The 11,833-nt window shown below is 53.0% G+C and overlaps 1 protein-coding gene across 1 annotated transcript in view; it reads left to right on the top strand.

Moving 5' to 3' along the window:
* Window positions 1–6,948: 6,948 nt before the first annotated feature.
* Window positions 6,949–11,833, top strand: part of LHX1 (LIM homeobox 1) — a 57,940-nt gene continuing 53,055 nt past the window's right edge. Inside the window, exon 1 of the mRNA XM_007421153.2 lies at window positions 6,949–7,118. Within this exon, the coding sequence (XP_007421215.1) occupies window positions 6,949–7,118 (170 nt within the window). The remainder of the gene's footprint in view (window positions 7,119–11,833) is intronic.

Below are 11,833 nucleotides of genomic sequence, written 5' to 3'. Positions count from 1 at the left end.
TTTTCCTTTTAATTATATTGTTGTGAGTCTTGATACACTATATCAGTGTTTCTCGACCTTGGCGACTTGAAGATGTGTGGACTTCAACTCCCAGAATTCCCCAGCCAGCATGGCTGGCTGGGGAATTCTGGGAGTTGAAGTCCACACATCTTCAAGTCGCCAAGGTCGAGAAACACTGTGTTATATTGCCCTGATACAATGATATTTATGCAATATTAATTTAAAATTATTGACATTCTATTGTTTAGATACCTTAGAGTATTGGAAATAAAAGCGAAAGAAACGTTCTATCAATATTAACTCCAGTTGATATTGCAAGCATAAAACAAGGGTGGACCTTTTACCCCTTTCCCACAGAATGATCCCTGCGGCCACCGATGATCCCAGACAAAAAGTTCTTTCTCAGCACTGCTCAAACTCAGTCCTGTTTGTCACGGGGATACTTCCTTTCTACCGTCCTCTGCACTTCTGAATAGTTTACCTGTTAGTTAACATCTTGGGCTGAGAGTCAAGCTCGATCTTCAACAAATGGTTCATTTGGAGTCAATCTTATTGAAACCAGGAAAAGTCTTGCAGTAGGTCAGGTACCAAGTTAAATGTGTCATGAAGGTACATGGGATAAAATATTGAAATGTAATAGCCTGGGGGGGGGGGGGAGAGATTAGAGATATGTGATTAACTATGATTCAATACATATCTGCTCAAACCCCACTGACTTTAATGGGGCACACCTACTCCCTAATGAAATAAATCCCACTGAACAGTATCAGCAATTTCTAATGAAACCGGTACAGGATTTATCACTGTTTATATCCCTACTTTTTTCCCACATCTCAAAAAGGGGGGGGGGCTTACACAGGGATCCCTACTTTCCCCCCCACAAATCTGTTGGGCTGAGAGAGAAGGAGTGGGGCAAAGTCATTCAGTGAGCTTCTGCTTCCATGGTTGTGGGGGGATTTGAACCCAGGTCTCCCCATCTGTTCTTCTGTTCTCTGACTGCCGGGGGGGGGGGGGGGCAGAGAAAGTGCTAAGCCAGTTTTCCTTTATGAGGGAGGGGCGGGGAGGGGAGGGAGGGACACATTCCAAGTCGCTTGCTTCACAGGCAGATAACCAAGACCCGATTCCACAGCCAACCAGCTGTGGCTTGTTGGCTTCCCTCTTCTGCCCGCTCGCCCATCCCGCCCGGACCCCCGCCCCCGCCCCGCTCATCCCTCGGGCCTCATTCATCCCGCCAACAGCCCTTTTCACTTGGGCGCCTGGAGTCAAAGGCGAATGTGTCCCTTGGCACCGCCGGGGCAGCTGTCGCGTTGGATAGCCGGGGCGAGCGCGCGGCCTCCGCGGCCGCCGGCACCCCGGCGAGCGTTTGGCGGGAGACAGCGAGCTCCCCGCCCGCCACCCGGTGGGCCGGCCGGGCGCGGGGGAGGATGAGGCTCGGCCCTCTGGAGGTGCCGGAGGACGACGCGTTTCGGGATCTTATGTCCCCCACCACTTTCCTTCCTCTCCTCCCCCCACCCTTTTCTCCTTCCCCCACCCTTTTCTCCTTCCCCTCTTCCTCCCTTCTTTCCTCTTTCTCGTCTATTCTTTTTTCCTTCTGTCTCACACGCGTTTTCTCCCCCTTTTCCCTCCCTCCCTCCCTCCCTCTCTCCCTTCCTTCCTTCCTTTTCACTCTGCCCTGGCCCTTTTATTCGTTTCTGAGTGAGTCTCTCTTTTCCTTTCTCTTCCCTTTTCCTCCGCCTTCTCCGACCCCCCCCCTCCCCCCGCTTTCCTTCTCTAGTGCTCAAATCACAGCCCTTCACTTTCCCTTCCTACTTTTCCGAAACTATTCCTTACTTTTCGCTTGCAGAAGGCTATTGAGAAGAGCGGCTATTCGTTGATTTTAATGGGGATGTCACGGGACGGGGCTGATGGAAAACCTTTCCTCGCTGCCATTATTCGAAGTCGCTCTTCCTTCCCTTCTTTCCTTCACATTTTGCCGCACACGTTTTGCAAGCAATAGCCAGCCACACCATTAGCCGAGTTGTGCCGGATTCCATTTCGACCGTGCAAATTGGCCGCTCAGTGGGACATACTGCCAGTCCAGGTATGTGTAGACAGAACTGCAACATCAGTGCATCTTGCTTTAATAGAAGCATGCTTGCCCAGAAATAAGCCGCATTAAATCCGAGGAACTGTACTGTTCTTGCTCGGGATCCAATCTCATTAGAACTCAGAAAACAAACATCTCCCAAATCAATTTTTGGAGTGTCCAAAATAACTTTAAAACTCTTTTTCCAATGTCAACAACATCCTAGACGACCCCTCTTTGGAACCAGAAGCAAACCCCAGGTGCTTTCAGCAGAATTTGCCCCTAAACAATCCGATCTTAAAATCCAGGAGCTTCGGCTTAATTTGTTTATGGATCAGACCATGGGTACGAATTCGAACTCATTACTTGGAAAGACACAAATTCTACTGAAGCCTCGACAGGCTTTGTGCCCCACCCCCCACTCCACGCGACATTGCAAATGGGCACGGATAAACAAGTTTCACTCCGGATTAAATCTGTGGAGGAAGGGGTTATATGAGGTCAAGAGGTCGCTCTGCTGTGTTGATTAAAAAGAAGAAGGGAGGACTTATTCGTTCACGAAATTTGGTAAGGAAATTGGGAGATTATAGAAGCTCGTGATGGAAGATGTTCACCAGATAACAAAAAGGGCTGCTAAAATGGGAGCGGGTTTGGAGAGCCGGAGACCAATCCGCTTTTCTTGTAAAGCTCATCAATCGATCAGAGCTCTGAGAATGACACGTTTGGATTTTTTTTTCACTGCAACGTCTGCTTTGAACCGCCCCCCTCCCCCCCCAAAAAAAGGCTCACGAACCTTATCTTTATCTTGTTAATTTAACATTATACGTTTTGCGTGCCAACTAAACATCTCTTTTCAAGGAAACTGCCCCCACCCCCGATCCTAACCATTTTAAACAGGAAAAAAAGCCGAGATGGTTTTCCAACTCTTCATCCTTAGCAGACACCAGGATTTCATTTTATGCAAAAGGTTTGTTCGGCAGAAAATTTGGGCAAGAAGATGCGGACGTTTCAGCCTGAAAATCGAATAAGTGATCAGGAGGCAAAACATACATTCCCATTCAATTTCTTCCTTAAAAAATCAAAAATTCTAAAATAAAATAAAACGAGCTGATTTGAGGTTTTCTCCTTAACAATGACAATATTGTTTTTTATTCTTTTTGTGGATTTTTCTAGTCAGGGAAGATAAGAACGATTGACAAATAAATTCATTAGGATCTCTCACGCCTTTATGTCTCATAGAAAAATTATTTGGGTCAGTGGTTTGTTTAAAGCAGAATTCAACTTTGTTTGAAGGGGGGGAGGGATGGGGATCGCGAGAGATTTAAATCTAGCTTTTTCCCTTCCAAATGCATCTTCTCTCCCCAGGTTGAGCTTAAGGACCAAGAGTGGGGAACGTTTGGGAGGCGAGAGATGCTAAGCAGATTACATGGGGGGGGGGGGGGGGTTAAATTGTGGTAAAACTTTTAAGGTGGAGGTAGAGTTTGGCGAGCGCTTTGTCATCAACAAGTGCGCCCTGAATTAGGCGAATAACTTCCGTTTTCTCTATTCCCACGTCAAACTTCCCAGAGCTCTATATGCTGACACACGCGCGTGCACACGCGCCCTGTCTCTCTCTCTTTCTCTCACATACACAGGGCCAAAACGAGCATAAATGTCACAAACCAGCAAAAAGCCGCAAATATAAACACATATCTGTGAGCTCATATCTATTTGTAGGGACATCAAAAGAAACCCCACAGTGATCACTGGGCCTTACCTCCAGGTAGGTGTGCGTGGGATCGCAACCTCTCCAGGGGTTTCAAGTTTATTTTCACTGGGGGAGGGGGGAAGTAGACCTTCATTCGTTCCTTTGAAAAGAAATGCAGGTCCCTTTTCAAAAACGGGCCGGAGTGAGGAAACCTGGATTCGCCCATCCTCATTTCCCACCCACAAAGGCAGAAGTCGCCCCTTAGAAATCCCGAGATGGGGAATTTCTTTCTGTTCACTAGAGAGAGGTTTAGTCAGCTGGCGGCGGCGATCCCTCTGCTCCGAATGTAGCCCTCTCTGGGGCCAGAGGGCTGATTCCCAAGTAAGTGGGCGTTCAGGTGAGCCTTTTGGAGGCGCGCATATTTGGCGCCAGCCAAGACTTCCCAGCGCAGGCGCGCGCCGGGAAGCGAAGGTTTCTGGAGCGCAGCCTCTCCCGGCAGCAATACTTTCCTGATCAAGGTTCTAGCCCTCAAAAGGCTTGCGTCTCACTGATATCGCCCATCACTTTGGCCCCCACCCCACCCCACCCTACACCAAAATTCAATATCGTACTAGTTCTTCCCCTTTACAACGTCTTTTGCCAATCCGAAACTTTTATGTTTTCCTCCTTAGATGCGTTCGAGGGGATCCTTGAAACGCCGCCCCCTCCCCTCTTGGGCGATTAATAGGAGCTCCCTTCCTTCCTGAGCAGCCTCCGTCCCTTCCTTAATGGTCCCTCCGTTGCTTTTTTGGAAAGGGTGGAAACCGCGAGTAGGAACGCACCAGCGGCCTCTCTTCAGGCGGGAACCTCTGTCGACCGAAAAGGATTCCCCACTGGGTTCCTTGGGATTTCCACTCAGGGAGGTGAACGTGGAAATGACTTTTTAGCTTGATCCTCCCTTCCCCTCTTCCAAGGGAGGGAGGGAGGAAGATTAAACAAAAAGGAGGAGGAGGAGGGAGAGAGGGAAGGAAGGAAGGAAGGAAGGATGATAGAGACAGAGGAAAGGAAGAGAGAAGAAAATTTTAAAAAAAGAAAAAGGAAGGGGAGAGAAAGAGGGAAAGAGAAAGAGAAAAGGGAGGGAAAGATAGAGGAAAGGAGACAGAAGGAAGGGGACATTGAAAAAAGGAAGACTTCCCCGAGCTTCTTTCTGCCTCCGCCAGCGCTGTTTCCCAGCGCCCAGCCCTTCCCGCGAGGCTTCAGCGCCGACCGGACCCCGACCCTTCTTCTGCCAAGCTCCTTTTCCCGTTCGCCCCGTCGAAAACTTCCAGGCCGGCGCTTTCCAGACGGGCTTGAACGCCTCCCTCCCCATCCCCATCCTTTTCCTCTCCCCCCGACCCTCCTGCGACGGGGGGACAGCGCGGCTTTGCCCAAACGTACCGCTCTCTCGGAGGGGGGCGGGGGGGCAGCGGGGCGCCTCCTTCCTCTCTCCGCCCCTCGAAAAGCAGCCGGCTCCGCGGGCAGCCGCCGAAGCCGCTCCGGCGCGTCGGGAGCCGAGGCCAGGGGAGGGGAGGGGAGGGGAGGGGAGGGAGGGGGCAGCTGGAGCCAGCCAAGCACCGATTGGTCGGCGGCTGCCGTGACGTCGCCGCTCGCTGCATAAGGCTTCGGAGGCGAGGCCGCGGCCAAGCCGCAGTCTAAAGCCGGCCCGGCAGAAGCTGAGCCGAGACGCAGCCAAGCCGGGGGAGGCAGGCAGGGAGACAGACAGGCAGACGCGCGCGGGCGCGCGCTTGGCGAAGCAGCCAGGCAGGGGGACTTTCCCCCCCCCCGCCCGCCTCGTGAAAAAGCCGCAGCCACGCCGCCCTAAGAGGGAGAGGATTGGGGGAGCAAGGAAAAAAGAAGGGGGAACCTCCAGGCATTTTCCCCTCCGGCGCGCGCTCCATCCCCTCTTTTTCTTTTCCTTCCTCCTCCCCCGGGCAGGCAGCCTCGACCCAGCCCGCCAGCGCCCGAGCCGTCCCCATGGACCAGGCGAAGAGGTGGGGGACTCCTGAATCCAGACACCCGTAAGGGGGTAGGTCACTTCGGCTCTTTTGCTGCTTTTTCCCTCGCCGTCCTTCCCCTCGCTGCCCCCACCCCACCCCCGGGCCCAGGAATTTTTAAAATAGAGGCAAACCACGAAGCACGATATAGAAGTCTCTGGACGAGGGAAGAGGGCGGAAAGACCGCGTCGCGTCTTTTAGGACAACTTTGTTTTTTTCTGTTTTATCATTTGGGGATTTAAAAAAAAAAAAAAATTCGCAAAAGCCACGCAGGAGGAAGGAAAGGACCAGAAAGGGGGAGAGTCGGCGATTCCTCGCGTTGCCCTTGATTCCTAAAATGAAACTCTTTCTAGAGCAGACAGACCCCAATCGTCTCTGACCCCCCACCCCCGGCTCGGCTCGGCTCGGCTCGACTCTTCCTGCCCGGCCCAGGTGTGAAAGATTCGCTCGCTCCCCCGCTTCTGCTTCGTCGACCTGTCGGCTCGCCTGCGGTCATCGCTGCCCCTTTTTAATTTATTGCTAAATTATTTTCAGTGCGAGGAGGAGGCGGGATTTTTAAATTTTTTATTTTGTCCTCAACTGCACTTTGACCTCGGACTGCTCTACCTCAAACCTGAGAGAATCCCTCGCCTTTGTTTCTTTTTACAACTGATTGATGTTCTTTGCTCCTCCGATTTTTCCGTCCTCCTCAATTCGGCTTGTTACTGTCGTTGTTGTTCCTATTATTAGCCGGCGCCCTGGAGAAATTTTCTTGCAACATTCATAGATCCCAGAAGGAAAGTAAAGGACAATATTATTAATAACTTTTTTTTGGTTCTCGACGCACCAAACCTCTGGACACCGGGGAGGGGGAAATCGCTGGTTTTTTGGAACAATTAACAAGAAAAAAGGAGGTTGGCGTGATGCAGTGAGAGGGGCGTCTGAGGGGCACCTCAGCTCCGCGATCCTGCCCGGACCTTGTCAAGACCCGCCGCCGGTGTGTTCCCAGGCTCTGCCAACGGAGCTGGGGGGTTCTGCTGTCTCTGTCTTGCCTGCCCCCATCTGGGTCTCGTTGACTCTCGCGTCCGTTTCGCCCCGCTGCTCTGAAATCTGGAAAGGGCCTCGCGGCACAGACTTTCTCTCTGCAAACTTTGGAGTCGCCCTTCTCCAACCCCCCACCCGAGCACGACCTCTAGCCAAAGACAATGGTTCACTGCGCCGGTTGCAAAAGACCCATCCTGGACCGCTTCCTGCTCAACGTCTTAGACCGGGCTTGGCACGTGAAATGCGTCCAGTGTTGTGAATGTAAATGTAACTTGACGGAGAAATGCTTCTCCAGAGAGGGAAAACTCTACTGTAAAAACGACTTCTTTAGGTAAGTTCCGAAGAGCCTTAACTCCCTTTCTTTCTCCACCTCTTTCTTCATTTTCACGACACTAATCTAGGCCTGTTTGCACGGAAGTCAACCCCACCGCGTTCACACAACACGCTTAACTTGCTTCCTGAATTAAGTCGAGTTCAGGTTTGCCACAAGACGTCGGACCAGACAGGAACCAAGCGGGCTGGGCTCGGACGAGACTGCTAAGACCCTCCAAATCTAAAGAAGGGTAACACTCTCCCGAACTGGGCGTGTGAAAGCAGACTGCTGGGTCCTTCCCTAACCTGGTCCAGGTTGTGGGGACCGTGTGGGAACCGGGATGCACGCTTGCTCCTAGGGAGAAGCTCTCCTGCGTCGGTGGGATTTACTTCCGAGTAAATATGCCCTTGTCTTCTTCGGCATCTCCTCCCAATTGTTCCGCGTCCTGCAAGTTTTCCTTTGGATCTGCCCCCCCCCCCCCCCCCCTCCGGTCCCGCTCGACTTCCACCTTCCACTGGAAACCAGACTGTTGCCTCCTTCCGCGGGGAGACGGGCCAAACAAAGGTCATTTCTCCGGGCAAGGGAGTCCTTCGGGCCGAGGTTCCGTTTTAAAGGCTCTGGAGTTCTCCACTCGCCTGGAGCTTCGGCAGCATTTCTGAGCGCGTGCAAAGCGCTTTCCCTCCTCTTCCTCTCGGGAATTTCCACAGCCAGACGGATTAGGGCGAAGCTTTCCCGTCCGACCCGGGCCAGATCTGGCGCCGTGGACTCCGTGAAGGGTGGGTAAAGGGAAGATGAGCTCTCGGACCAACAATGGCCCGGCTTCGTACAGCGCCTTGCACTCAGGGGATGCTCCGCTCTTAGGAGAAAGCCGAGGGCGAGCGAGTGCCGGGAAAGCCGGGTTTCCAGCTCGCCTTTGTTCCCGGGCCCCAGGTCGAGCGGGGCCACCAGCAGCCTGGCATGAGAAGGGGGAAGAAAGCCTTTAAATGGGGAGGAAAAAGGCATTGCCCCTCTCTCCCCGTTTTCTTTCCTGGAACAAGCAGGGCGGCCCTGGGATCCGAGCCAAACCAAACCGGCGCTTCCAACAAAGGAAGCCCGCCAAAAGGGGGAGAGGCCGATATAGATAAAGGAGAAACACCTTCTCTGTTACCTAGGTGTGCTCTATCATGATAGGCGCGTGGGCGCGTGCCCCAGATATATGTGTAGAAACAGAGGAGAGCGGGGACGGGTTGACGAATCCAAAGCGAGTTGAAAGTTGAACGGGGAAGCGAATCACTTCATTTGCTCCCCGCCCGATCTCCCCATCTTCCGGGCCAGGAAGGTCCCGGAGCGCACCAAGTTAGGAAGAGGCTCGACACCAGCATCCCTCCGTCGTTGAAGCTCGTCAGAATTACTCCAGGATACCTTAGGGGGGGAGTGATCCCGCCGGCTTTCTTTCTGGGCAGTGTCGAAGGGGAGGGGACTACACCTCCCATCAATCCCAGCCCTCATTGGGCTGTCTGAGCTTGTTTTTTGTCGCTTGGGACGACTCTTTTGATCCAAACAAACAAACTCCTTTAGGATGGTCCCGATGAGATTTTGAGCCCCAACCGCTGAGCCTGGTCTCGGGGATGCTTAATGTCAAATCCGGCTCCCTTTATTTATTTTAGTTTTCCCTAGGAAATGGTTCCGCCGCCGGTTCTCTTAAGGGCTCTGGGCCACGCGAAAAGCCGGCTTGGAGGCCCGCGCTGGGGAGAAGCGCGGAGGATCGGCGTCTCGCCTTCGGGCTGACCAACATGCTCCGCTCCGGGCGCGTACGCCGGCCAAGACGCGTTGCTCCGGCCCTTGTGTTGGGTAGCGAAGATTGCTTTCAATGGGAGGGAGCGGGCTCGTTCAGAAGGGCGAGCCGGGAATGAAAGCTAACAAGGGGCGCAGGCATGGGGGGTAAATCGCGGTGAAAGACCGGGGGAGCGCGTTTTCGAGAGAAGGACGCGAGGCGAGGGACTGCTCTGGCTTCAAAAGGTTTCTGACCCAACGAAGTCGGGAAAATAAGAGAGAGAGACGCGCTTAAATCCGCGAAACCCAGAGAAGGGAGCCTCACTAAATCTGGGGAGAAATTTTTAAAATCCTAAAAATAATTGTTTAAAGAAAAACAAAAAAGAAAAAAAAAGAACTAAATTAAACAGGAAGGGTAGAGACTGGAGAGAGCGTTGTCACCGCGCAAAGTCGGCGGATCTGCATCCGCACGGCCGGACCCGTCGCCTTTTCCTTCGCCTGCAGAGCTTCGAGAATCGCTCTAGCCGGGAATGGACCCCGCCGTGGGAGACTCGACGCTTCTTAAAAGCGCGCAGAACCAGGCGGGTGTGGGGTTTCCCCTTAAAGGATCGCAAAGGTTCGGCCTGGGCTTTGTTTCTTTCTGCCCCCCGCCCCCCGCCTCGGTGCGGCTCTTCTTGCAACGGGCAGGAGGCAATCAATGACTTTGAGCCGATCGGCGTGGAAGATTGTTTTCCGCGCGGCTACCGCGAGACCCGACAGTGGGTTGGGGATGGAGGGCCGTAAACCTCCGGTACCAAAGCAGAGGCTAGAAACCGCGGGAGACGGTGTGGGGAGCTGGTCAGGTCAGGTTCTGGAAGGTTTAAAAATGTTCCCGGGAGAGTTGGAATCTGGAGCCGGATTCTCTAGCGTCTCCGCTAAAGCAAGGGATTTGTGCGTGTATACGTAGGCAAGCGGACATACTCCGAAGAAGAAATAATATAACCAATAATAAACACATTTTTCTCTCCACTTCGCACCTGCCGCGAACTCCCCCGCCTTTCATGCACCTCAGGGGACATCGTGCTCCCTCGGCAGGGAAAGAATTTTGGCCCCCCAAATTCCCCCAGCGTCTGTCCCCAATAAAAGAATCCAATCCCCCTCCCCAAATTGACTCCTGGGTGGGTGTTTCGCGCCTGCCGCAGCGAGAAAACCGGGACCTTGGGCCCGCAAGTTCCGTTTAGCTGTAAAACCAGCTCTTTGATTTGGGTTTGCCCTGTGTCAATCCAGCCAAAGAGAGTCTATTCAACAAACCATGGCTTACCCTCGTGGGTGAACCAGCTTCAGCCATGTGGCACTGGACGCTGTTGGCCTAACGCGCTTGGTTAAATTTTGGCCGCCCAGTTTGTTTCGCAGCGGCTGCACCCACACAGCCCGCTTAACCCGCTTCCCGAATTAATTCATTCCCGGCGTTCGCTCGCTGCATCGGATCAGAAACGAATCAAGCGGGTCCACGCAACGCTAAACCATACAAACACACACCACCAGCCCTAAGCAAAATTAAAACCCGCCTTAGCTTGTGGTGGGAATGCTAGTCATTGTCGCTGATCAGGTTCAAATATTGGGGGAACACAGCCAGCGAATCTTAGAAACCAGCCGCCTGGGTTCATTTTGTAAACCATGGTTTTAAGCAAACCATCAATTAGCCTGCTGGGTAACACCAGCTTGAGTTTGGTATAAGCTTTCCTGGACTGGAATCTCCTGCTTCTCACGTGTCTCTAACTCGCTCCGGACGACCTCCGGGTCCCTCTCCCGGGACGAGGCAAGAAGTGGATTCTAGCCCAGAAAATCGCTTCCCCCGCCCGCGCCGCCCCCAGCCGCGTGGCCTTCCTTCCTGGAGCATCAGGAACTGGCGCCCTTCTCTAGCATTTCCGCAGAGCGAGACTGTGCCCGGCGGATAGGATTTGTTTCAGTCAAAACTGAAAGAGGGAAAAAGCGGCTTTTCCCTTTCTGAGGGGAAAGGGGGGAAGGAAACTTCGTTGCGCCCAATCCGCTCTGCAAGAATTGTGCGTCCACGAACCAAGCGAAAAAGGCCCCGAGCTCCAATTCGATTTTCCTCGCTCTGCCTCGGAACCCCAGCCGCGGATCCAGCAAAGGTGCCTGAGCGCGGGGCCTGTTCCCAGACTTATATTCAACCCAGCTGAACTAAACTGGGATTAACCCGGTTTGCTGCGTTCCCTTGATGCACTCCAGTATAAATTAAGGACGGGCTGGGGTCGCAAGACAGGCTCGGCTAAAAAATCGTTCCGGGTTTTGTGGCTGGCTTTTCGCACGAGGCTAGACCTGGCTGAAACGGGGAGCTGGCGGCTGTGGAAAGGCCAGTTATTGCCTTCCTAAATTAAGTGAGCCACCCCAAGCACTCGGGTCAAACTGTTGCTTCGGCATCGCGTGTGTGGTGTTTAGCAACGGTGCTTCGTGAACCTGGGTGGGTTTAGCTTGTTGTGTGAACCCACCTCGATGTCCTAGAGCACGTCTTAAAAGTGGCGTTTTAAGAGAGGAAAAGGTGGCGTAGGATGTCACGTGGAGAGAAGGGAAGGAAGGCAAGACTGATTTTCCAGCGGCTCTGAAAATAAAGCCCTTTTCTGCAGCGAAGTATCAGAATAGAGAGCGAAGCCGACAACCCTACACAGTATTTGTAGGAGAGCCGGCAGCCCAAAATCAGAAGTCGGGGGGCACCTTTTCCGACCTACACATTTTATTCAAAGGCAGAAGCTTGCGTGAGGCATCTGATGAAGGGAGCTACAGTTTCTGCCTTTGAATAAAATGTGTTCGTTGAAAAAGGTACTCCTGGATTCCTTCTGATTTGGGGCAACCCCGTATTTGTTCTCCGCCGACCCCTCCCCCGATTTTGGGCTTATAGGAGAATAAAATGGGGCTACCCAAAAAGGAAGGAGACGGGGGAGCAGAGCCCGAGCTGAAGGTCGTGCGAAAGGAGACGAGGTCCA

Source organism: Python bivittatus, unplaced genomic scaffold (assembly GCF_059951505.1).
Source record: "Python bivittatus isolate LINGU-HERP-01145 unplaced genomic scaffold, Pbiv_v1 ctg000690_np1212, whole genome shotgun sequence".
Taxonomy (NCBI): Eukaryota; Metazoa; Chordata; class Lepidosauria; order Squamata; family Pythonidae; genus Python; species Python bivittatus.
This window is presented reverse-complemented; position numbering and strand designations above follow the sequence as displayed.